The following is a 27,181-nucleotide window of genomic DNA, read 5'->3' on the forward strand; positions in this document are numbered from 1 at the left end:
ATTTATAGCTAAAGAGACACATGATCAAGAAACTTTTATTTTACTTTTGTGATTATGATAAACATACTGAGGGCCTCAAAATAGTACTTGGCGGCTGCAAGCTTCCTTCAAGAAGTTGTTTGTTTCCTCTTAATGCCTGTTTCGGTAAGAATATAGGACAAATACAAGATAATGCAGCTCAATGAGGAGTAATGTCATGCCAACTACGCAATGGGACTCAAATGCTAATTGCTATTTCACTCTGCACTGTCTGAGGTACAAATGCAGCAAGGGAATCCGTACTGCACCTAAATCTAACTCACTTGCAGCCATTACGGGAAAGGGTACGAGTACCGAGATTAAAGATGCTGGCAGCTGGACCTCACGAAGCGGGGGGGGGGGGGGCTGCCCCATTGACCTGCCCTGGAGTTGGACGATATTTATGTAGACAGTACGGAAGCCGGCAGCGCTTCCCTTCCTACCACAGAGGCATGCACGTGGTCCGCTTCGCAGGCAGCCGGTGACCTTGAGAGAAACATTGCTAAGAGGCGCTGAACACGTGGGAATACCATGTACTATTTCCCGAACCCCGCCCCTTCTGAGGTCACGTCTACATTAGACCTGCTACATGCCGCACGTAATTCACGCGCCCCTGACCTAACCAATCGAAGCGAAGCTTTTTCCTAAGCAGTTGGAACGCCGAGCGTCAGGCTGGCCGACACGCTCTGAGTCGGCCAATTGGCAGGAGACTCGCCGAGGGGCTTAAGCGATAGCCACGGCTCCGCCCCAGCTCCGAGCTGCGATTGGCTGCTTGCTTTGTAGCTCCGGACCGCGGGGCGTTTCCCTCAGCGATCGTGGTGCAAGGGGAGCTCCGCCCCCTCCCCAGATCCTGGTGCAAGAGCAGCCCTGTGCCGCCATGCCTCTGGCCCGCAGCCTGTCCGTCACCTCTCTGACCGGCCTGGAAGACTGGGACGATGAGCTGGACTTGGAGAACAGCGTGCTCTTCGAGGTGGCCTGGGAGGTAGCCAACAAAGGTCAGTGGTGCAAATAGTGAAGTCCTTCCCCCCCCCCCCACTGCTCTTGGAGCAATGTTGCAATGCAAGCGGCTTCCAGCTCTGCTTTGTGTAGTGGAGAAACCTTTGAGCCCTCTGCAGTCAGGACAGGTTAGCAGCATAGAGGCTGCCTAGGCTTCTTTGATTATGAGCCCAGGATGGGACTCCCAGTGGTACCCAGAGCAAGATCTAGTAACCTGGTAAATGGATGCTGAAAATGTGTTCTCTCACTCTCTCTCTGTTTTCCGCTCTGCAGTCGGTGGCATCTACACTGTGATCCAGACCAAGGCTAAAATCACCTCGGATGAATGGGGAGACAATTACTTCCTGATCGGTCCTTACTTTGAGCACAATGTACGGACCCAAGTGGAGCTGATCGAGGCCCCCAACGCTGCCATCAAGCGCACCCTGGACTCTATGAACTCCAAGGGCTGCAAGGTGAGAGGCTCGGACACTTGCTCCAGGGAGGCACCATCATTACCTGCTATGATGCTTCCCCTGTCACTGCCTTAGTAGAGCTGGGTGTGGGCATGAGCGAGACTGTGAGCCCAGATGGGCACAGATTTCCCTAAATATAGAACCGGCTTTGGAAACGGCCATGCGTGTGAGCCAGGGATCCGGTTACTACACAGCTTCCCTGCTAAAGGTCAAACCCCCCTCCCCTCCAGTGTGTCGCCTCTCTCCCTCCCCATCCTTTAGTGGAGGGCTGCCAGCGAGGCACCAGAACAGAGAGAGGGGTGACTGGGAAATGACTCAGCTAGTCAGGAGCTTTTCAGACATCCCCCCAGAGCAGGAAGTTAACTGGTTTCCTTCTCTCTGCTTCGCTGTTGCCCATTCCCTTACTCCCAAATCTGGACAAGGACTCCAGGTGTAAGAGACTCCCACTTCACCAGGAATCCACATAAAGGTCCTAGGCTTCCATATCTTAGATGCTGCTGCTTCAACACTCCTCCACCCTGCAACCCAGCATGAGTCCCAGGTCGCCTCTGTGACCTGCAGATTCCATTCTCCTCCCACCCCACCCCCAATCCAACACTGGGGCTCTGGGCCTCATCTGACATGTTGCTCCCCTCCCTTCATACCTACTACTACTAGTTTTGCTTTATAAAGCGCTACCAGGTGCACACAGCACTATACAACAAACTCACAAGAGGCTGTCCCTGCTCAAAAGAGCTTACAATCTAATTAAGACGGACAAAGGATAAGTTACTTAGGTGAGGAAATATAAGGCACTAGAGGTAGGGGAGTAAAGAAGAAATAGCAACAGGTATAGGTGCTTTACAAGTTGGGAGGGTAGGACATGGGGTTTTAGCCTGGATTTGAATACTATGAGAGACGGGGCCTGACACACTGAGTCAGGAAAGATGTTCCAGGCATAAGGCCCAGCAAGGCAGAAGGGACAGAGTTGGGTTTTGGCAGTAGAGGAGAAGGTCATCGACAAGAGAGATTCATCTGACAAATGGAGCTTCTGGGGAGGAGTATAGGGAGAGACAAGGGAAGAAAGATACTGAGGAGCTTCAGAATGAATACACTTGTAGGAGAAAGGAAAAAAAATTATGCTCAAAAAATTGGCAATGTATCAATTAATAGCAGCAGCCTTTTTAAACTAGTTAATGATTAGTACAATATAGATACATACACCGATACTGCAGAAGAATCTAGCCTATCTGCAAACAGTTTGGCTGATTTCTTTAATACTAAAATACAAAATCTAAGATCAGCCTTAGTCAACCCCACTGATCTTCAAGATTGGAGTTTCCCCATTCTGCTGGATTCTGATGTTTCCAGAGCAGATTTGAGTTGGAACAAATTTACAGCTATTGATTGGCAAACCTTTAGTAAATTATATAATAAGTATGCCAAATTCTACTGTAGACTGGTCACCTGCCCTCCGAATGTCATGAAAACAGCCCCAGTTAATTTTAAGGCTAAATTGCCGATTTGGGTTAATTCTTTATTATCCTTAGGAAAATTTCCAGTGGAACAAGGTCAAATTGTGATCACACCAATTAGAAAAAATGCTAAAGAACCATCTAAATATGCATCCAATTTCAGACCTATTGCTAATATCCCCTTGGCCACTAAATTATTGGAGGGGGTGGTAAATGTTGAACTAACCACATTCTTGGAGAAGTATAACATCTTGCATGATAACCAATCAGGTTACAGCACCGAAACAGTCTTAGCTTCTCTGTTTGACTACCTGCACTCATTATTTAGTCAAGGTTCAAGCGCTATGATCTTGCAACTTGATCTAAGTAGTGCATTCGATTTGGTCGATCATAACATTCTTCTGGATTGCTTGGAATCCATTGGAATTTCTGGAAATGTCCTGAACTGGTTTCATGGGTTCCTGGGCAAAAGATCTTATCAGGTGTTTAAGGATGATATTCTGTCCTACCGCTGGGTTAATTCCTGTGGAATTCCTCAGGGTTCCCCTTTGTCTCCCACCCTATTTAACATCTATCTTGTTTCTTTGAGAAATTTTTTACAGAGCTTAAAGCTTAAATTCTATATTTATGCGGATGCCATCACTATAGTCAACCCGCTAACCTGTCTTGTCATCTGAGTTTACAAATTCATTATCAACTATTTTAAATCAGATTGAACTCTGGATGGCTGCCTTCAAACTCAAATTAAATTCAGAAAAAAACAATTTTTTTTTAGCAACTCCCAATGATAAAATCAAAGAAACAATAATACATGTAAATGGGATGGATTACATTATCGAACAATCTTTAAAAATATTGGGAGTAACTTTGGATAAACACCTCACATTGAAAAAACATTCTGATTTAATATTTAAAAAAAGCATTTCAGTGCTTTGGAAGCTCCGCACCATCAAGAAGTACTTTGATGAAGCCTCTTTTCGCTTGTTAACTCAAACTTCCATTTTAAGTATTCTGGACTACTGTAACATCATATACAGTCAAACCTAGGTTTATGAGTAACCCGGTTTGTGAGTGTTTTGCAAGACGAGCAAAACACTCAGCAAACTTTTGACTCGGAAACCGAGCATTGACTCAATTTGCGAGCCCCCACCTGACCAACAGTATTGCTCCCCCCGAGGCCACCAGTGCTGCTCCCTCCCTTCACGATCGTCTCCTCCCCATCTACCGACCGGCCCTGTCCTTACCCGTGTGCCACCGGAGTTTAGAAAGGGCCTGCCGCCAGTCTGCTGCTGAGCCTTGAGCATCTGCGCATACTCAAGGCCTTCTGGATCTCATCCTCACTGAGATTCTCATGAGACTCGAGATCTCATGAGAATCTCGGAGAGGGTGAGATCCAGAAGGCCTGAGCATGCGCAGATGCTCAAGGCTCAGCAGCAGACCGGCGGCAGGCACTTTCTATCACCGGCGGTGCAGGGGTAAGGACAGGGCCAGTCGAGGAGGGGGGAAGAGGCGATAGCAGCACCGGTGGCCTCGGGTGGAGCATGGGAGTCGGGGTGCGTCCGGCAGGAGTGAGCAAGCACCTGAGAGTCCCAGCAGAGGGGGTAGTGGCATCCGGTGGGGGGCAGCGTCTGGGAGCAGCAGAGCCAACAGTGTCCAGTCGGGCTCTGTGGCAGCGGCGGCGTTGGCTTAGCCAGCACCTCCCGCAATGAGAAGCAGCGAACAGCAGCAGAGGAGGAGAGGCAGCGGTGGAGGCGTCCCTAATGGTAATTAAATTTTTGGGGATGTGGAACGAATTGTTCAAGTTTACACTAATTCTTATGGGAAAAGTTGCTTTGATATATGAGTGTTTTGGTTTAAGAGCATGCTTCTGGAACGAATTATGCTCGTAAACCAAGGTACCACTGTATTTGAATGCTTTTAAGAAAATTCTTATAAAATTACCCCACCTCCCCCTCATAATTGAACCTGTAAATTTAAGGGAAAAAATGTCATCTAATCAGTACAATATTTTGTTAATGGCTCCCACACATCTTGAAATTTCCTAAAACATCCTCGCTGTTTGCAATAAATCTTTCCATTTTATAAATATGACATAAGGAATTCCACCAGAAATTATAATTTAATCTACTCCAGTTTTTCCAATTATACATAATTTGTTGAATGGCAACCCCAGTCATTATAAGTAATAATTTGTTATTATTTGAAGAATACTTATTGTACAAGGTATTGATTATATTTAGGAAAGGGTGGGAGATAAGAATATATCATTTGTATTATCGATTATTAAGTGATATACTTATTGTTAATCTGTTTTAACATATTGACACACTTATTGTAAGTTCGAAAATGAATAAAGATTTTTTAAAAAAAGAAAATTCTCAAAAAGTTGAGAGTAGTTCAGAATACGGCTGTTCGTCTTATTTTTGGTTTAAGAAAAATGGGAGCATATTACTCCATTCTATCAAAAGCTTCATTGGCTGCCATTGGAATCCAGAGTCTTATTTAAGTTCTCATGTATCTGCTACAAAGCAGTATTTGGCATACTACCAGGCTATCTTACCCCTCATTTTACTCTGAGTTACATTAATAAGAGCTCTTGAAGAGTTTATTGTTTGCATATCCCTCAATAAAATCCTGTCATTACAAAAGATTCCTCGACAGAACCTTTTCTTTTCAGGTGGCCACTGAATACGTGGCTTGCCAAAATTGCGTTAGAAGCTTCCTCTTATCTTGATTTAAAAAAACAAAAACAAATAAAAACTCAATTATTCAATAGACTGGCAACCTAATGTATCTTATTACTTACTTATAATTTTTATCTCATTTTAAATTGTTTGTATCTTCCCACTGTAAGCTTTTAACTTTGCTGACATTTTAGATTTCAATTTTAAATATCTATTTGTACTGTATGTATAGTGATTGATTGCTGTGAACTGCCTAGAACTTCCGGGTATGGCGCTATATAAAAATAAACTATTATTATTATTATTATTTATGTTGGCAGCTGTATTTTGGCCGCTGGCTCATCGAAGGAAGTCCCTTCGTCATCTTGATAGACATCGCAGCCACAGCCTGGAACCTAGACCACTGGAAGACGGAGTTCTGGGACAGCTGCACCATTGGCATCCCTTGGTATGACCGTGAAGCAAATGATGCTGTGCTTTTTGGGTTCCTCACAGCCTGGTTCCTGGGAGAGGTGGGTATGGTCTCCATCTGTCTGTCTCACTGTTCTCCCATTTCCTGTGCTCCATAGGCTAGTGTCTGGGAGATAGGTACTGAACCATATTGAGTTCCCCTCTCCCTGCCAACGATCTCCAACGACTCCCTTTCTTGTGCTTTTTAGTTGTGGGAGAAGGAACCTCATGTTTCTTCTCTGTACTCCTCCATGCTGCCCCCTCCTTAGCAGGATCTTTGCTGTCTGCCAGAACTGGGGAATTAATCTTTCTCGGACAGGAAGTTGCACAGTAGCTGTTGACATGTTGCTACAGGAAGTGGCATTATGTACTTCTGGGTGATACCAGTGGCCTCCAGGATATGACTACTTCCAAGGCTCAGTTACCCCTTCTCCCCCCCCCAATGCAGGAGACTGTTAGGTTGTTAGGTAGGTGCTGATGGTCACAGAAGCTGGTGATGTCGTGTGAAAGAAAAAAATAACGTGCTGTCTTTATTCTGTGTTTCAGTACGCAGCTCAGTGTGAAGATGAGAAGCCTTACATCGTGGCTCACTTCCATGAGTGGCTGGCCGGCGTGGGCCTCTGCCTCTGTCGGATCCGTAAGCTCCCGGTGGCCACAATTTTTACCACCCACGCCACGCTCCTGGGACGCTACCTATGTGCTGGCAGTGTAGACTTTTACAATAACTTGCAGAGTGTAAGTCTGGTGCCAGCAGCCTTCAGCAGATGCTGCCTGGCCCCTCAGCAGGGGGTCAGAACGCTGTATCTTTGGGATCTGGTGGGTGAGGGAAGATTCACATGTGGTCCTAGCTCTCTGTGCCTGAGATGTGGTTGATGGCGGAGGGTGTGTTTGTAGCCCAGTCTCTGCTGATCACATTTCCTGTCCTTCCTTCACAGTTTAATGTGGATAAGGAGGCGGGAGACCGTCAGATCTATCATCGATACTGCATGGAGCGGGCCGCTGTCCAGTGTACTCATGTTTTCACCACTGTGTCGCAGATCACCGCCGTGGAGGCGGAGCACCTGCTGAAACGCAAGCCTGGTGAGAGCGCCAGTGGATGGAGGCAGGCATTGTGGGGAGGGGGGGCACAGCTGAGCCAGGAACTTTTGCTAGTCTGGGAGAGAGAAGCCTGGTGCCAGTTTTAGTTGACATATGGTTACAAGAGCATTTCCTGAATTAAGGGAATGTTTTCCAAGTCTCTAGAAAGGTACACATCTGGGAATATGAGAGTGGTGAAATACTGATGGGGAGCATGCAGAAAAAAAGGTTAATAATAAATGTTCTCTTATGTTGGAGAGGGGGTGCCTCTGAGAAATGGGCTTCGAGGAAGTCTCCAGGAGAGGGGGGTGTCCTTTGGGGTCAGGGTCTGCAGTAAGATTGCAGTGGAAAGGGAAGAGGGTGGTATTCTAGGAAGAGTTTACCACAATTTTGGGTTGGAAGAGGAGAGGGCATCTGAGGGAAAGGGAGCTGTCCTAGGGGCACGATGTCTAGTGACTTGGTGGGAGGGGGAGATGGTGGTATCCAGAGGAAGGAGAAGAAGGTGTCCCTTGAAATAACCATAACGGGTGTCTCTTTCTGCTTCTTGATTCCCATCTTGCCAACAGTCCCAAACAGAGATTCTGCAGGTCAGCTGTCCATATGTTCTGTTTGCGACGTAGTTTCTGAGTATTGGCATGCTTTTTGTTGCTTCACAATATCTAGCAGTAGAAGGATGTTGTGTTGCCGTTACTGAGGTGATACCAGAATTTGAAAATATGAGGGTCATTTCATAAATAATGCACACTACATGTTTTTTGGGGTTTTTTTCAAGTATTTCTTTACAGTCCTTCAGTATAGTCTCTCTGCTTTGCAATGACTGAGTCCCAACGTCTGGGAAGCTTCATTATTCCATCCAAGACACCGTTTTTTTTAGTTGCCAAATGGCTCGGTACTGGCGGAATAAAGCTCTTCCAGAGATGTAAAACGATGTCTACGCATAGGTTGTTTCAACTTTGGAAAAAGGTCGAAGGTTGGTGGACTCATGTCTGGACTGTAGGGAGCATGAGGTAATACATCCCAGCCATGTTTGCGTAGTTTTTCAATGACGACATTCCTTTTTTTTTTTAATATTCTTTATTCATTTTCAAAATTACATTAAGTGTAAAATATATTCATTCACAGTAACAATAAATATATCACTTATAAACAATCATTGGTACATTATATAAATTCCTTTCCCATCCCTCCCATCCATATTTTCCATTATTATATAATATATGTAATAATAAAAATACCCCCCTCCCTATATCCTGAACTGATAATTAAAAGGGACATTCCTTATGTGCGGGCAAGTGTTGTGAAGAATGAGTGGTCCAGCCAAGAGCAACTGAGGTCGGGTTTTGTGCATTTTTTGCAAAAAATCACGATAATACACTGCTGTGACACTTTTTCCACGTGGAACTTTGTCTATAATGATGATGCCTTCATGATCATAAGGAAAAAGTCATAATTTTTTGACTTTTGATTGAGCTCGTTGAAATTTTTTTGGCCATGGGGAAGATGGAGCTTTCCACTCGTCATTGAAAAACTACGTAAATACGGCTGGAAGGTGTTACCTCATGCTCCCTACAGTCCAGACGTGAGTCCACCAGACTTCGACCTTTTTCCAAAGTTGAAACAACCTATGCGTGGACATCGTTTTGTATCTCTGGAAGAGCTTTTTTCTGCTGGTACCCGAGCCATTCAGCAACTGAACAAAAACGATTTCTTGGATGGAATAATGAAGCTTCCCAGATGTTGGGACTCGCTCATTGCAAAGCAGGGAGACTATATTGAAGGACTGTAAAGAAATACATGAAAAAAATAAAATAAAACATGTAAATTTTAAAAATAGTGTGCATTATTTATGAAATGACCCTCGTACATTTGTTTTGTATGATAATCTGTATTTATTTTATTTTTAGTTTCAAGTTTAATGAGGTTTTGATTAATCGCTTAATCATAATCCTAAGCGATGTACATAATAAAATTACAAAGTTTGGGAAACAATACAATACTAACAAAATCTAAGTCCAGTAGGACTATAGACAGACTTGATAAAACTAAGAACACAAGGAGAGGAAGGGAAAAGAACTACAAGTTATTTGAAAGAAAACAAGACATTCAGGGGGAGTACATGAGGAAAGGGGAATTTAAAATTCTACAATAAAATTATACAGTGAGGTTAAAATTGGCTAGGAAACTAGCTAGTGAAATATCAAAGGTATCTTTAAAAAGAAAGCTCTTTAATTTACTCTTGAATCTTTCCAAGTTGTTTTCTTCCCTCAAGTAGATAGGAAGCGAATTCCATGTTTGGGGGGCTGTGATAGAAAAAAATAAATTGCCGTCTTGTATTGATAATTTTAAGAGAAGGGATCGTCATTAGATCTCAATGTTCTATTAGAAGTGTAGGGAATTAATAATTTATAAATGAAAGCAGGAGTTTTATAAAGAAGAGATTTGAATGTGAGCAAACATAATTTATATGTTATCCGGTGAGCTACCGGGAGCCAATGTGCTTTCTTAAGGAGAGATGTTATATGATCAAGCTTCTTGGCTTTAGATATGAGCTTGATAGAAGCATTCTGAATAATTTGTATACGTTTGATTTTGTTTTGTGCAATTCCCTTAAATAGGGCGTTGCAATAGTCAATTTTAGAAATCACCAGAGAATGAATGAGAATGTTAAGAGATTTTGGACAGAGAAATTGTGAAACTGAGCAAATTTGGCGGAGTCTGAAAAAGGTGGATTTAATAATGCTACTAATGTGATCATGGAAAGTTAATTTGTAATCAAAGATAATTCCTAGAATCTTGATGTTGATTACTGTTTTAGTGTTAGCCTAAGTGGTTTACGTTCCAGTACTCAAGCATTTTTCCCTGTCTGTCCCGGCAGGCTCACAATCGATCTAAGACCTGGGGCGATGGGGGGATTAAGTGACTTGCCCATAACATAAAACGCACTTGTATACCGCAAATACCATTAAGTTCTAGGTGGTTCACATCCTAGATCTAACTTACAAAATTTTCTTTAAAAGGTATGTCATTAAGGCACGTTGAAATTGTTGGTACGAATTTGAGATTTTGAATATGCGAGTTAAATCCCTAGTCCATGAGGCTGCTTGAAATGATAGCAAACAATTTTGAAATCTCTTATATTTACAACCCTTTACAGAAGGGTATGTATGAGAATAATGAATAAGATTTTCTAGGATGTTTAGAATTTGTAATGTTAGAGAGAGGCAGGAGCCAGAAGGCCTTGAGCATGCGCAGATGCTCAAGGCCCAGTCCGGGAAAAGGCAGGATCTTCAGGCACCGGCACTTCCTGTGGCTTGGTGCTGCATGCTGGTGCTACATTGGGGGTAAGCCTTCAGTTTGGGCGGGCGAGGGATGCCAGTTTGCAGAGGGGCGGCGTTTACGGGCGGGGGGGGACTCACAAATCGAGTCAGTGCTCAGTTTGCGAGTCACGATTTGCGAAAATGTTTTGCTCGTCTTGCAAAACACTCGCAAACCGCGGTACTGAAGTCTGAAGCCTGAAGTCATAATGCCATTGTACAGAACCATGGTGAGACCTCATCTGGAATACTGTGTACAATTCTGGAGGCCACATTACCGTAAAGATGTGCTTAGAGTCGAGTCGGTTCAACGGATGGCCACCAGGAGGATCTCAGGCCTCAAAGGTCTCTCGTACGAGGAGAGACTAAACAAACTACAGTTCTACACTCTAGAAGAACGTAGGGAGAGGGGAGACATGATTGAGACATTTAAATACATCACAGGACGTATCGAGGTGGAAGATGATATCTTCTTTCTCAGGGGACCCTCTGTCACCAGAGGGCATCCGCTCAAACTCAGGGGCGGGAAATTTCATGGCGACATCAGGAAGTACTTCTTCACAGAAAGAGTGGTTGACCGTTGGAATGAGCTTCCAGCGCAGGTGATCGAGGCCAGCAGCGTGCTGGACTTTAAGAATAAATGGGATACCTATGTGGGATCCCTACGAGGGTCGAACAGGAACATCAGTCGCTATATATAGACTTAAGAGGATGGGTCAGCAGACTTGATGGGATGATCGAGACCTGCATCGTGTTGGACTTTAAGAATAAATGGGATGCCTATAGGGGATCTCTAAGAGAGTCAATCTGAATAAATAGTCACTAGGTATAGACTTAAGAGGAAGGGACAGTAGGGTGGGCAGACTTGATGGGCTATAGCCCTTTTCTGCCGTCATCTTCTATGTTTCTATGTTTACTCATAAACCGAGGTTTGACTGTATTACAGTAATCCATCTGACTAAGGACCAATGATTGAACCAACAATCGAAAGGAGTTAATATCAAAATATGCTCTAATAGTTCTTAGTTTCCGTAAAGTATGGAAACCCTTTCGGACCAACGAGTCAACCTGATTTTTTATAGTAAGGGTACGATCCAAGTATACCAAGTATCTTTATGGTTGACTGGATGCTATAGATTTTATCATTTAGGATAATAGATGTAATGTCTTCATTTAAATTTGGTGACGCAAAGAAAAATTTAATTTTTTCTGTATTAATTTTCAATTTAAATCTAACATCCAAAATTCAATTATCTGTAAAATCTCAACCACAGTTTGATTGATTTGCGAGAAAGAGATATGTACAGGAATTAAAATAGTGATATCATCTGCATAACTAAATAGTTTAATTTTAAACTGGGATAATATGTTGCCTAAAGAGGCTAAATAGATGTTAAAAAGTAATGGTGACAGAGGAGAACCCTCGGGTACTCCACAAGGGTTACTCCAACTTTTTTAAAGTTCATTGTTAATCTTTACTTGATAAGTTCTAAATTTAAGAAAACCCTCAAACCATTTTAAAACTTGGCCATTTATGCCTATAGCATCCAGACATTCCAACAGTTTATCATGGTCCACAAGATCGATCAGAGGCTGAAACTTTTCACACTATTTATTTATTCAGTTTTCTACACTGTTCTCCCAGGGGAGCTCTGAACGGTTTACATGAATTTATTCGGGTACTTGAGCATTTTTCCCTGTCCGTCCCAGTGGGCTCACAATCCATCTAATGTATCTGGGGCAATGGGGGGATTAAGTGACTTGCCCACGATCACAAGGAACAGAGTGGATTTGAACCCACAACCTTAAGGTGCTGAGGCTGTAGCTTTAACCACTGCGCCACACACTCTCTGGAATGGACAATTGCACATGAGCGCACTGTCTTTCAGGTGTGTCACAACGAAAGAAAAGTTGAGAACCAGCTGGTCACTAGTAATTTGGGGTCCCAGGGGAACTGTCTTTAGTAATGTGGTGGGAGACAGGGAGGTGTCTCGGGGAAGAAGGCCGCCTTAATCCTCCTGGTTTGGTTCTTTTATGACCTGGTGTGTTCATTATTTTTCCCATATACATAAAATAGAAGAAATGGCCCATAAATAACGTGACTTTTTTTGACTGCTTGAAAGATGTGATCTTTGAGCGTGCCTCTGGCTCTTGAATCTGCCTCACCCATGTTCTTCCAGGTGTGAACTCCTTCTCCCCGTCCCATGAGTTGCTGCCCTCGCCCATTTGAGTCACAGCACCCTGGTGTTCTACATGATGCCGGAGGCACCAGCGCATCCTGCTGGCCAAACAAGAGAAACTCGTTGCCTTTACTGAGCCGCAGCTCAGGGATCTAACACACAAGTGACCCTCTGTGTTTTTTGTCTCTTCAGATGTAGTCACACCGAATGGTCTGAATGTGAAAAAGTTCTCTGCCATGCACGAGTTCCAGAATCTTCATGCACAGAGCAAGGCTCGTATTCAGGAGTTCATCCGCGGCCACTTTTATGGGTGAGATCACGTCCCTTGGCCTTCAGTAGAGCACAGCTGCACTGTGGTATCCCAGGCTGGTGCTGGCTTTCTGCCAGGTCTCGCTGCCCTGGCATCACAGGTGGAAATGCATCATAAGCTTATGCCGGTATCCAGTGGGGGAGGGGAGGAGGCATGTTAGATGGATTGTGGGGTTTCATAGTATCTGCCATGTCCCTTCCACAGGCACCTGGACTTCAACCTCGATAAGACGCTGTTTTTTTTTCATAGCTGGACGCTATGAGTTCTCAAACAAAGGCGCAGATATCTTCCTGGAGGCTCTCGCTCGATTGAACTACCTACTAAGGGTGAGGAGCGTACCCCAAGTACTTAGTACTTCCAGGTCTTGAGACATTTTGGTGGGAGAGGGGTGAGATGTGCTCTACCAAACCCCCCCTGTCATTCATCTCAGGGTGTGAGGCTCCTCTGATACTCTGTGCCAGGGGTTCCCAAAAGGTCGATCGTGATCGACCGGTAGATCGCGAAGGCAACGCGAGTCGATCGCATTGCCTTTGCGTTCTACTTGCTTCCCAACTTAGAAGTGCCGAGCCAACCAACTTCCCCCACCCGACGTCAATTCTGACGTCGGAGAGGAAGTTCCGGGCCAGCCAATCGCTGCCTGGCTGGCCCAGAACTTCCTCTCCGATTTCAGAAATGACGTCGGGGAGAGGAAATCTGGTCGCCCCGACGCTTCTGTGTGGGGAAGCAGGGAGAGCTTGGGGCGGCGGTGGTTTGGAGGCCTGTTCCCCGATGGCGGCGGTGGTGGTTTGGAGACCTGCTCACCGATGGTGGCGGCAGTGGCTTGGGAGCAGGCAGGGAGACAGAAAGAAGGGGGGCGCAGGGAGACAGAAAGAAAGAAGGGAAAAAGAAAGAAAGGGGGCATGGATAGAGAAAAACACAGAAAGAAAGAGGGGCAAGGAGACAGAAAGAAAGAGAGAGGAGGGGGGCAGGGAGAGAGGAAGAAAAAGTTGGGGGAGGGAATGAGGTCTGGAGGAGAGGAAGCATACAGTAGGCTGAAAGAAGGGAAAAAATATTGGATGCACAGTCAGAAGAAGAAAGTGCAACCAGAGACTCATGAAATCACCAGACAACAAAGGTAGGAAAAATGATTTTATGATTTTATTTTCAATTTAGTGATCAAAATGTGTCAGTTTTTTGAGAATTTATATCTGCTGTTTATATTTTGCAATAGTGGTTTTTAGCGCAGGGAGCCTATGAGCATCGAGAGCATTCAGCGCAGCTCCCTGTGCTAAAAAACGCTATCACGGTTTAGTAAAAAGAGAGAGGTATATTTGTCTGTTTTTGTATAGTTGTTCCTGAAGTGACATTGCATAAAGTCATCTGCCCTGACCTCTTTGAAAACCCGTGGAATATAAACGATAATTAATATTTTCTCTGCATACAGTGTGCTTTGTGTTTTTTTAAATTTTATTGTTGGTAGATCATTTTGACTTGGTCATTTTAAAAGTAGCTCGCAAGCCCAAAAAGTGTGGACACCTCTGCTCTTTGCTATATCACTTCCTTCAGATGCTCTGTTCCCCCCTCCCCACAGGCAATAAGACCCCCCACTTTGATGCTCTATATCTTTTTTCCAGGGTCATGGCTCTCTTAGAACACTCTGTACCCCTTTTGCTTATGAGTCATAAGCCTCTCCTGATTTACTCTGCCCCCTATAGGTGAATCAGAGTGATCTCACAGTTGTGGCGTTCTTCATCATGCCTGCCAGAACCAATAATTTCAATGTGGAGACCTTGAAAGGACAAGCTGTGAGGAAACAGCTCTGGTAAGTAGTCAGGTGGCACTCAGTTATGTACTCTCTGGGCAGGGGGGGGCGCAACTCATATATTATCTTACCAGTGCTTTTTTGTCAGGGCGGGAGAAGAGCCCCAAGCTTCACCCTACTAGTACTGGGGGGGGAGGAGGCTCTGCGCAGTGCCCTTCCTGCATGCGTGGAGGTCAAGGAAGATTGTCCTTGCCACATTTTCCAGAGTGAGGTGGGCAGCAAGAGAAGGGGTGCCTGGGTAATGCCCACCCTGCACTCTTGGAATGTAAGGGAGGGGTGTCCCATGTGGTCACTTAGATGAGACAGCTTCAGCGTGCCAGTTTTCTCTCGTAATGATCTTTGTGACCTTTGATCTGTGCTTTTCCCCTGCCAAGTTGTGGGGTCCTATTTCCGAAAGTGCAACAGGGCTTTTATGCCAACCCCTAGCATTCATATAACCATGTGCCTGCCCCTTCTCTCCTCCACTGCTCTCATCAACATGATGATACCCTATCCCTCCCCCATTATAAAACGTCTCTTCTCTTTTTCCAGGGATACGGCTAATACAGTGAAGGAGAAGTTTGGGAAGAAGCTGTATGAATCCCTTCTGGTGTGAGTGTCAGCTTGAGTGCCTGCTGGGTGAGGGTTTGCACGTAGATTTAAAAATCTGTGCTTCCCTCATTCCCAGGCACCCAACACACATGTTTTCCTGTTGTCTGTTTTCCTCCCCTTTTCCAATTCTGTATCTCAGGAGGGGGAAAGGGCTGACTATCCTCTCGTATTACCTCTTTAGGATGGTAGCAAGTACTCAGGATTAAGAGACTGACCATGAGATGTGCTTCGGAGTCGCATGGTATATGAGGGAGAAGGATGTACTCTGCCCCAGCTTTGAGTCCATAAAGAAATCCTCCCCCTCACCACAAAGATTCCAGCTGTGTCCTAAATACACAATAGATGGAACCCCGAATCCAAATAGTGTTCACTGTTTCACAAACAAAAGATCTCTTCACATACACAGCAAGCTATAAAGACTCAAAAACAAATATGATCTAGAAAGGAAAATGGTCTGGGGAACCTGCTCAGTACAGTATGTTCAAGGTCATGGTCTGAGACTTATCGGTCGCAGATCTCAGTCACTGATCCTGAAAATCCTCTGAAGCACACTGTAAAACCTTTCAGGTCAATGATGAAACTTCATTTCTTTACTTCGAGCATGCTATGAATTATGGGCCCTCAAAACCAGTGATCATGTCGATTCTTTTTTAGTTTGTGTTTTGCAATTCAACACAAATGTAACAGCCATCACTTATCTTTTGTGGAAAGCCCGACGGGACTCGTTGGGCTGGCTTCCTAGAGGGGGACAATCATTGGCTGTTTAATGTGATAATGCCAATTGCTGCTAGGAACAGAATGTCTACCCTATAATGGCTCTGCCACCCTCGCTCCCACCCACCTAACACAAATGTTTTCCTCCCTGTTTCCAGTTCTGTATCCCAGGAGGGGGAAAGGGCTGACTGTCCTCCTTGAGATGGCAACACACACTCGGGCTTAAGAGACTGGCACGAGATGTGCTTCTGAGTTGCATGGTATATATGGGGCAAGGACATACACTGCCCCAGCTTTGAGTCCATACAAAAATCCTCCCCCCCCACCAAATATTCCAACTGTGTCCTCTAAAGAGGTCCCTATCAGATGTTGTTCCTCAAGTGGGACCAGTGTCTTGACCCAGAAGCCCTTTCTCACTCTGAAGTGTTACAGAGGCTTAGGACAGACCTTTTCATGGAAGACCTCCAGATTCATCTGTAACATATTAGGAAAGCTTAGCATAGCCTTAGCCTATAGGAAGAAATGACTCTTAAGATCTTCTGCTCTCTTACAGTGGTAACTTGCCAGATATGAACAAGATGTTGGACAAGGAAGACTTCACCATGATGAAGAGGGCTATCTTTGCAACCCAGGTGTGGCATATCTTATGGAGATAAAGGTCAATGTTTTATCAAGGCAGATAAATTGTCTCCTTCCGGCTCTGAACTGGCTACCATATGCTAGAGAGGTTAAGTTCAAGTTCAATTTATTTGATATTCCGCAAAATAAAAACAGAAGTTTAGTCTAAGCGGTTTACAATAAAATCAAGGGATGGAAATGATATTATAAACTAATAAGTTCAGAAACAAAGAACACAGCATGACTAACAAAATGCAAAAGGGTTGGGTTGATTACATTATTTATCGAAGGGAAAACACAAAAGGGAAGCAGGAAATGGAAAGAGAAATTCTAAACCATGATGTTGTGGATCCAAATGCCAAATTAAAGAGAGAGGCTTTTAATTGAGATTTAAAATTCTTGAAGGATTGTTCGGTCCTAAGGTACAATGGAAGAGAGTTCATAGAGTAGATGCCATAATAGAAAAATGGGAATACCTATGACTGTCTAGAACAGTGGTCTCAAACTCAAACCCTTTACAGGGCCACATTTTGGATTTGTAGGTACTTGGAGGGCCTCAGAAAAAATAGTTAATGTCTTATTAAAGAAATGACAGTTTTGCATGAGGTGAAACTCTTTATAGTTTATAAATCTTTCCCCCACCCGAAGGCCTGCATGTTCCCCCATTCTTTGCAGCATCCTCCAGCTTCCCCCCACCATGGCCTCCTGGTCTTAGTTTCAGCTAATTACTGCAACCTGCAGAGAGGATCGCTGGTGTTGTAGCGTTCCTTGCAGGCTGCCATTGACCTTCGCAGCACGTTCCCTCTGCCATGGTCCCGCCCCCTCCTCTGACATCAGGGGCAGGATCGCGGTAGAGGAAACATGCTGCTGAGGACAACGGCAGGCTGCAAGGATCGCTACAGCATCGGCAATCCTCTCTGCAGGCTGCGGTAATTATCTGAAGATAAGAGCGGGAGGCCAGGGGGGAAGCCGGAGGACGCTGCAAAGAGTGAGCAGCACTAGTACAGACCGCGGGCCGCAAAATAATACCTGGAGGGCCGTGAGTTTGAGACCACTGGTCTAGAATGATATGCCTGAAAGAGGGAATAGTTAGAAGGTGTTGCTGGGTTGAACAAAGTGTCCTTTGAGCAGAATAAGGAGCAAGAAAACTGAATATGAATAAAGCAAGACCTGATGACTGGATCTGGAAAGAGAGGATACTAAGTTTTATAAGGAATTCAACAAGTTATTAGGAGCCTGTGTTCAGACTTATAAAGAGGAGTAAACGTGGTCAAACTTTGAGCGATGGTACAAAGTCAAAATGCGGACGACAGAGCTGATAATGTGGACGATCAATAAAAAGAGAATTATAAGTTTAGAGAAAACTAAAGAATGCAAATGAATACACAGAAGATTTCCTATTAAGAAGAGACCAAATAGAGGGCAGGCGGCCAAGAGCAAGGAAAGAAGAAGATATTACTTTAGATCAGTGTATTGCAAACTGTGTGCCGCAGCAGATTCTAGGTGTACCCCGACGAGATAGGCACGGGCTGACTGCTTAAAGGATATGCCTCTCTTGGCGAGAGGCACGTCCTGTAGGCAGTCAGCTGGCACCGACCTCTCTTCTCGCCAGCTTCTCTCCCCTCCTCCAGGATCCCCCACCGAAGTGACAGGTTCAGGGTTACAGCAAGATGGGCCTCAGTGCATGCGCAGACATCGACATCTGTGCACTTCGGGTGCCTTCTGGCCGAAATGTTTATGGGACACTAGATATATGAACATGAAAAGACAAAAGTATTCAATTATTTTTTCTTTTCTAAAAAAAAAAAAAGAAAAGACAAAAGTGATGTCCAAGAATTAAAAAAAGAGCCTTACCTTTCAGTGTAAAGCATGAAGGATTGAGTACTGGCACTGCAGGAGAAAAAAATCACGACGGCAGTTTTTAATGAGTTTTTAGTGTATTTATTGTCAGCCATTCAGCAACTTGATCCAGTTTACCAGAGATAAAAGAGTAACTATCAGGCAGTTGAGAATTGAATGGAAAAAACGAAAAAGGTAAATCCAAGGGACTGAAGCAAGAGCGTTAGTGGAGCAAGAAAAATGTTTGACAAGTCTAGGACCAAGGACAAACCTCTGGAGGGACACCTGAGCAGAGTGATAGTGAGGAGGGCATTGAACCAGCGCAGGAACGATTAGTAAGACAAAAGTGAAAGCGTTGGTAAGCCATGTCAGTTAGATTGAAATCTTTTAAATGGTTAAGAAGAATAGCATCAAATGCAGAGAAAGAACAAGTATGTTAGGGGACTATGTGAAAGGATGATTGGTTTCTATTTGGTTGGGTGGCCAGGTAAATATGGATTGGTAGTGGGTTAAATGGAGGACTGGTTGCATGACCCTGTGTGAGTCTTGTCAAGTGACTGGCTCGGTGGTTGGTCTTATTGAAGGCCAGTTGTATGGGTTGTTTGGGTAACTAAATGGATGAAACCGCCTAGAACTGAAAGGTATTGGCGGGATAGAACATAAGAACATAAGCAGTGCCTCCGCCGGGTCAGACCACAGGTCCATCCTGCCCAGCAGTCCGCTCCTGCGGCGGCCCAAAACAGGTCAAGACCTGTCTGAATCATCAGAAGGGGCTCCCTTGCCACCTTGGTTTCCCATTTAAGTCCTGCCTTCCTATCGAAGTCCTAGCCCTCCGGTCTACACATGCACGACCAGGTTGGTTTACTCGTTTCCTGGTTAACTTCCTACACTCGTGTTACATCCCAGCTCCTCACTCAGTATCCCACGATCCCTCTATCCCTCAGGAATCCATCCAATCCCTGCTTGAATCCCTGTACCGTACTCTGCCTGATCACTTCCTCCGGTAGCGCATTCCAAGTGTCCACGACCCTTTGGGTGAAAAAAAAGTTCCTTGCATTTGTTTTGAACCTATCTCCCTTCAGTTTCTCAGAGTGCCCCCTCGTATTTGCTGTCCCCTTCAGTCTGATGAATCTGTCCCTATCCACTTTCTCTATGCCCCTCATGATCTTGAAGGTCTCTATCATATCTCCCCTGAGCCTCCTTTTCTCCAGAGAGAAAACCAATGTAATGTAATTCTGGTTTCAATATCGGAATCGCTGCATTTGGCTGGTGGGGATTTGTTCTTTTCTGTCAGCCAGATGTTGCAGTTCAATTTAGGATGGGATTTCTCCTTTGGAAAGTGTCTTTTTTTTAAAAAAAATTTTTAATGTGCAAAAAACCCTACAAAAGAATCTGGCAGTCCTAAGAGACGGTTCATAGACAACGGCGCGAAAGACAAAAGCACGCGCCGACAATTGAGCGCAGCGCGCGCCACTGTGCCGCTCTAAATTACAGTTTTTAGGTGCTCCGACGGGGGGGTTTTGTTGGGGAACCCCCCCAGTTTACTTAATAGACATTGCGCCGGCGTTATGGGGAAAAAGTGAAGTTTTCAGTAAAATGTGGGGGATTACAACCCCCCACACCCCCCCACAACGCGGCGCGATGTCTATTAAGTAAAGTGGGGGGGGGTTCCCCCCCACGCCCCCCCCCGTCGGAGCACTAAAAACAGTAATTTAGAGCGGTGCGGCGGCGCGTGCTGCGCTCAATTGGGCACGCCTTTGTCCCGGCGCGCTTTTGACACCCTAAGAGACAGAGTCTCCCCTAGTTTCTAATTAATGATGAGTAAGATCTCTTTTCTGGGACAGAGAATGACCCTGTGACTTGCTCTCTTCTCCCCAGCGGCACTCTTTCCCTCCCGTCTGTACCCACAATATGTTAGATGACTCTACGGACTCCATCCTTACCACTATTCGGAGGATCGGTCTATTCAACAGCAGTGCTGACAGGATCAAGGTATGAAGGAAGGGGAACGGGGCAGGGGGCAGGAGGTCAGGTTTCTTCTCATTCAGAGGCTCAGCCTCTCCTCTCTCAAACAGGTTATCTTCCACCCCGAGTTCCTCTCGTCCACCAGTCCGCTCCTACCTGTGGATTATGAGGAGTTTGTACGGGGATGTCACTTGGGCGTCTTTCCTTCCTACTATGAACCCTGGGGTTATACACCAGGTAAGATTTCCCCTCCCCCTCTCTGTGTAGCTCCCCTTAATGTGCTTCCTTCCTGAGTTGAATATGATGGGACCTTATTTTCTCTCCTTTTTTTTTCCCCTCCCCTTTCCAGCCGAATGCACTGTGATGGGTATCCCCAGCATCTCCACCAACCTGTCTGGCTTTGGTTGTTTTATGGAGGAGCACATCGCCGACCCTTCCTCCTATGGTGAGTGTCGGCGAGCCCTGAGGGGACTGAGGTTCTGATCATTGAGCTCCGATTCCTTGTAGGCCCTTTACGCTGCAAATTATGAGGTGATGGTCGTTTCAGAATAACCTATTAATGTGCATTGATTGTTGCAGGAATATGTTGGCTATAAGCATGTATTAGAGGCAGCATGGTGGAGGAAAGGGGGAGGGAGGGTTCTACCCTTTGTATATTACAAACAAATCACACAATTTTCTGTATTATTTCCTCATTCCTTTAACTAAGTAACAGATTAGGAACGCTTCCCCCTCCCCCCCCTCTGCGTTCAGCCCTTAATCCAAGGCAATGAGAATTTGCCAAATTATTTCACAGACCTTTGGTCTCTGCTGCCCTCTAATGGTGGCAGGCTCATGCAGCAGAAATTCAGCCTTGAAACTGGACCTCCTCGGCCTGTTTCCCCCAAGAAGTTAGCAGAGCTTATTTCCAGAAAATCAGAAATGGGAGGAATTTGGTTAGGAAAATTCACCAGTCTGCTTTGTTACTATTGGAGTTTATTTTGGTAGACAGGTAAGCCTCCTGTCACTCAGTGCTCTGCACCCTCCAAATCAGATCCAGGAATGGGAGCTACTTCAGCATAGCCAAAGCCGCCTTCTGCCCCCAGCCAAAGATAGCACTTGCTCCCAAAAGATAGCTGCTAAAATGGTGCACAGTCTTTGTCACAAAGCATACGGGACAGACTTAGCATCTCAATATGTATAATTTAGGAGGCATAAATGCACAAGAGGCGAACCTCTTCATCTGAAAGGAAGCTCTGGAATGAGGGAGCATAGGATGAAGGTGGAAGGGGATAGGCTTGGAACCTAACCTCAGGAAATACTCCTTCACGGAAAGGGTGGTGAATTCTGGCAGAGGCAGTGCATCCATGGGCAGTATCTGAATTCAAGAAAGCTTAGGGTAAGTACACAGAATCTCTAAGGGGTGAAAGAGGGAGTAGATGGAATGCACGGGCAGACTGAATAGGCCATATGCTCCTTATCTGCAACCGTTTTTCTCTGTTCCCCACAGCCTGTGGCCTGTGCGTGCTGATATGCCAGACTTTCCTCCTTCCTATGGCAGCATCTTTCTTTATCCCTGGTCTTGTTGGCACGGGCTGGTATACTGGAACTGCATAGAAAACTGATCTAGTGCAGTAGATAGTAGGAGTGTTCCCATTTAGTGAGACTGTAGCAGAGAGGATCAGACGTTTTCTGGACAGCTCCAGGGCAGCCATGAGCCGGGTTGTGGTACCTTCAGAGCCATGGCTTCAGGTGGTGAGTGAAAGGGGGAGCTGGAGGGAGAACTGCAGGGGAGGGCTAGTTCCCAGTAACCACAGAAGACTCGGAGATCAGGAGTCACTAAATGCTAGTGTCAAAGAAAAAAGGCTTGAACTGAAAATGGAGGTTCCTATGAACACAGCACGGAGGAGTCCTCAGATCGTGCATTTGCTCAGAACTTGTGGTCTCTGTTAGGTTCCAGTGAGTTTGCTAGTCTTGTGAGTTTTGGGGTCTTTGCTTTAATACTACAGGACATTGGTCAAAAGTATCCCTAAGAAGGTCCTGTCCGCCCCCCCCCCCTCACACATACACACTTTCCCAAACAGAAGTGTCAGTCCACTGCCTCGGTGCTCTTCATGGTTGGGAGGTTCGTATTCCCCACTTATGATAGTAGTATCTTTGGTTTTACTCTGTTCATCCAACTCCTTTAGATGGCTGTCTCGGTGTTGTCTCTTCTAAAGCTGCTAGTCTCTCTCAGTCTCGCTCTTACTGGTTTCCCTCCTGGCAGGTATCTACATCTTGGACCGGCGCTACCGAGGTCTTGACGACTCCTGCACGCAGCTCACGTCTTTCTTGTACAGCTTCTGCCAGCAGTCAAGACGCCAGCGGATTATCCAGCGCAACCGGACAGAGCGTCTTTCAGACCTGCTGGACTGGAAGTACCTGGGCAGGGTGAGTGGACCACGGCTCTTAGCTGACCTGCTTGGTGTGAGTAGACTCGCGCTCTCACTTTCTTTGTACCATGAAAGCCGAAGTGGCTTCCAGCTCCACCACCCTGATCGATCACCAGGTACAAGAATGCCCCAGTCTCTTCCTCCCTCCCGTCAGCACATGTTTCCCTCTACAGCTCTCGTCTTCAGCAGTCACTGCTTAAATATCTGTGTTTCCCATTGGCATCCTTCCTGACAGTGCCTGAACCCTTCTGGCAGGATGTGTAATGGACGGCCCTTCCTCTGGTCCTTACTAACCTCCTCGGGAATCGGCAATGCCCTTTCTCCTTCTAGTGCCTGAGTAGCTATACTGCCACCTCAATGTAAAAATATGTCAGCCTGGCCCAAGCAACTCACGTACCACATCCACAGTCCTTTGAAATCATCAATGGCCCTCCACAGGGGCCTCATCTGTTGTCATGCTGGATTTTGTGAGATTTGAAACGGTCACAAAGCTTTCTGTGTTGCAGTGACTGAACATTTTTTGACACTGAGGCCTGGGTTGCTGTAATTAAATCCACAGGTGACAAATGAGGCCTTGGCGGTTTAAGAACCTCGGATAATCCTGGGACCTGCTTTCCCCCTCCTAATTTAGAATCCTACAAGACACCCGTGTTTGTGCCCTCATGTTCCTAAGTTTTGCCTATCGCAAGGGCGTGATTTGGACTGGTTGTCTGTTTTCTATCCATGTGCCTTCTGTGTAAGGAGAACCCCAGTTTACTGTCTTGAGCAGCATCCTGTTAAGATCGTAAGAATTGCCATACTGGGACAGACTGAAGTTCCATCAAGCCCAGTATCCTGTTTCCAGCAGTGGCCAACCCAGGTCCCAAGAACCAGGTAGAAACCCAAAGAGTAGCAACATTCCAGAGATGAGTTCATGATGTCATAATGCCTAAGAGCCAACCTCAGCAGTGATGTCACAATGGCTTCATTGTTCTATACAGTATTTGGCTCATATAAGAACATAAGAGCTGCAATACTGGGACAGACTGAAGGTCCATCAAGCCCAGTATCCTTTTTTCTAACAGTGGCCAACCCAGGTCCCAAGAACCAGGTAGAAACCCAAAGAGTAGCAACATTCCAGAGCTGAGATTGTGATGTCATAATGCCTCTCATTCCACCAGTGCCTAAGAGCCAACCTCATCAGTGATGTTACAATGGCTTCACTGTCCTATACTTGGCTCGCATAAGAATATAAGAATTGCCATACTGGGACAGACTGAAGGTCCATCAAGCCCAGTATCCTGTTTCCAACAGTGGCCAACCCAGGTCCCAAGTACCAGGAAGAAACCCAACGAGTAGCAACATTCCAGAGCTGAGATTGTGATGTCATAATGCCTTATTCCACCAATGCCTAAAAGCCAGCCTCATCAGTGATGTCAGTGATGTCACATAAGAGCTGCCATACTGGGACAGACTGAAGGTCCATCAAGCCCAGTATCCAACAGTGGCCAACCCTTGTCCCAAGTACATAGCTAGATCCCAAGTAGTAAAACAGATTTTACGCTGCTTATCCTAGGAATAAGCTGTGGATTTCCCTAAGTCCATCTCAATAATGGCCTATGGACATCTCTTTTAAGAAATGATCCTTTCCACTCCACCTCTATCATATTACCCCTTAGAAAGTGCTGTTGCTCTCTCTACACGATGGTTAATATCCTAGAGACCCCCCCCCCTGTGTCATTGGGTGGGATTTTGTCAGCTTGCCTAGCGCACAAACTGTGTTTTAGATGTGGAGGTAACAGCACCTGAATCTTGCTTGCTCCTCCCTCCCCCCACTTGCTAAATTGACGTGGCCTGACCATAACCGCCAAACCCTCCTTATCCATAAAACGGGGGGAATCGAGGTAGAGTACAAACAGCCTGGTGTGCAGATCAGTTGCCAGTGCTAGTCCTAGTGGCGCATCTGAATCTAGGGCGATCAGCTCATTAGATGATGCGTTTCTGAATCTGCATTTGTGCCATCAGGGGAATGCCAATGACATGACTTTATCTCACCTGAAGCGACCCGCAGTCGGCAGCATATGGGCTCTGACCTATTCCCAGTCCCGATGTTATCACCCCTCCTTAGAAGTTTCCAAAGTTTATTAAAATTTTGATACTCTGCCTTATCTGAATTCAAAGCGGTTTTACATACAATTTAAGTAAAACAGAACAACCCAAAAACTTTAAAATAATACAAGAAAACAACAACCAAAATGAAATAACAAGACTGACCTACACAAACAGGCACGGGAGGAAAGGGAAGAACTATAAAAATTTGTATAAGAAAGAACGAAAAAGGGAAAAACAAAAATTCTGCCAGAAAAACTGGACAGAAATCCATGAAACCCCTCAGCATTCAGTATATTTGGCCTTTTCTTGGGCTCGACGCGGTGCTCCTTAAAAAGTTTAATTCAAAATATTGCATTGACTCATGCAAAGCTGCCAGTTCGTTAACACGCCGGCTGGGCAGTAATAATCCCAGGGGATGGGTCCACTTTGCCCATGTCCTTGCTGGAGTGTGTGAGGGGACATAGGGGATGTGAAAGGAGCGGGCGCCCTCGTCATGGTAACCAGTGGCTATTTTTCTTTTTCTTTTTTGTATATTTGTTTATTCAAAGAGAGCCAACCAGAAAAATATACAATATTGCACATTCATAATATAAAGCAAATAACACACTAAGAACAGCAATAGTGATTGTCAGAAACACTCTCCATACTATTTTTAATTATTTGTAAACTCCCCACCCCTTCTCTCCCAACCTCCCCTAATACCCCAAAGAGAGAGAAACCGCTATGTGCTAAACATCCTATGCATTAGTGTCCCCCTGGGTTCCATAGAACTCGCCCAGGTCTGCCTGCCATTTCACATATACATCCCGTATCTTATGATAAGCCCACGAAGAGCTGTTAGCTTAGACATCAACAGAAGGTAGTCCAGGCAGGAGCAAATCTCACTGCAGTCAGGAATTCTGGTTCAAAGAAGAGTGACCAAGATGATAAAGGGGCTGGAACTCCTCTTGTTAGGGCTCTTCAGCTTGGAAAAGAGGCAGCTGAGGGGGAAGATATGATTGAAGTCTACAAAATCCTGAGTGGAGTAGAACAGGTACAAGTGGATTGATTTTTCACTCTGTCAAAAATTACAAAGACTAGGGACACTCGATGAAGTTGCAGGGAAATACTTTTAAAACCAATAGGAGGAATTTTTTTTTCCACTCAGAGAATAGTTAAGCTCTGGAATGCATTACCAGAGGTTGTGGTAAGAGCAGATAAGGTTTTAAGAAAGGTTTGGAGTAAAAATCCATAGTGTTATTGAGAAAGACATGGGGGAAGCCACTACTTGCCCTGGATCGGTAGCATGGATTATCCCAGGACAAGCAGGCAACCTATTCTCAACATGTGAATGACGTTATCCACAGAGCCTGGATGCGGACAGCTTCACAAGCAGACTTGCTTGAAGAACTTTAGAAAGTTTGTGACTGCCGCACCACACGTGTGAGTGCCTTCCCGCCCGACACAGGGCACGCATCTCCTCAGTTTTCCGCGGAGCTGAGAAGTCCTATTTCGACACTGCGCTAAACTCAGCCTAATTCATGCCTTCTCTAACCGCAGCTTGTGTTCTTTTTAAGACAGGGTCGCTGTGTTTTTTGCATGTTTTTATTTTACTTAAAGAAAATGCCAAAATTTTTTATTTTTATTTTTTTTAATTTTCTTCATGTCACAGCGGGGCCTATCTTACGGCCTCAGCCTGAGGGCTTCGATTTTGCTGCGGCTATTTTTCAGTTGTATGTCCTGGTCGGTCACAGGTTCAAGAGTTGTGTGCCCACTGTGCTACTCTTCAACCTCGACATTAAATGTCGAGTTCAGGTGGAGAAAATCTTCGGCGGTATGGATCCACTAACCCCGGTCTTGACCTAAGCTCCGGTTAAGTGTTCTACGGGACTCCCGCCTCGACTTTAATCAAACCTTCCTCGTTTGGGAAGTCCTTGAGCAAATCTGCTAAGTCTTCTCCTGAGAATCCGCTTTCCTCGCTGTCTTCCTCAGGTCAGGTAGTGCAGCAGTCTGTTCCAGCAGTGGTTCTGAAGCTGCCCAAAAACATGTCTCCAAATCAAAGCATCATTCTTCCTCCTTTCCCTCGGAGACTATAGCCACACCAAATGTATCAGATCAAGTCTCGGTTTCACATTTGGAAGCTATGATCCAGACCATTATGCCTCAGGAGTTTGGTAATATGCTTGCCAAACATACTCCTGCCTCGACTCTGCTTCCTGCAGCCCAGCCTGAGC

General features: G+C 45.3%; 1 protein-coding gene across 1 annotated transcript in view; it reads left to right on the plus strand.

Annotated features, from left to right (window-relative positions):
- Window positions 1-648: 648 nt before the first annotated feature.
- Window positions 649-27,181, plus strand: part of GYS1 (glycogen synthase 1) — a 34,111-nt gene continuing 7,578 nt past the window's right edge. The window contains 15 exon segments of the mRNA XM_033962008.1: window positions 649-1,013; window positions 1,288-1,469; window positions 5,928-6,119; window positions 6,604-6,792; window positions 6,993-7,137; window positions 12,821-12,938; window positions 13,143-13,173; window positions 13,175-13,264; window positions 14,633-14,739; window positions 15,271-15,330; window positions 16,598-16,676; window positions 20,380-20,493; window positions 20,577-20,703; window positions 20,816-20,911; window positions 22,712-22,875. Coding sequence (XP_033817899.1) covers window positions 896-1,013; window positions 1,288-1,469; window positions 5,928-6,119; window positions 6,604-6,792; window positions 6,993-7,137; window positions 12,821-12,938; window positions 13,143-13,173; window positions 13,175-13,264; window positions 14,633-14,739; window positions 15,271-15,330; window positions 16,598-16,676; window positions 20,380-20,493; window positions 20,577-20,703; window positions 20,816-20,911; window positions 22,712-22,875 — 1,812 coding nt within the window. The 5' untranslated portion in view covers window positions 649-895.

The sequence above is a fragment of the Geotrypetes seraphini genome, chromosome 10 (assembly GCF_902459505.1).
Source record: "Geotrypetes seraphini chromosome 10, aGeoSer1.1, whole genome shotgun sequence".
NCBI classification, from domain to species: Eukaryota; Metazoa; Chordata; class Amphibia; order Gymnophiona; family Dermophiidae; genus Geotrypetes; species Geotrypetes seraphini.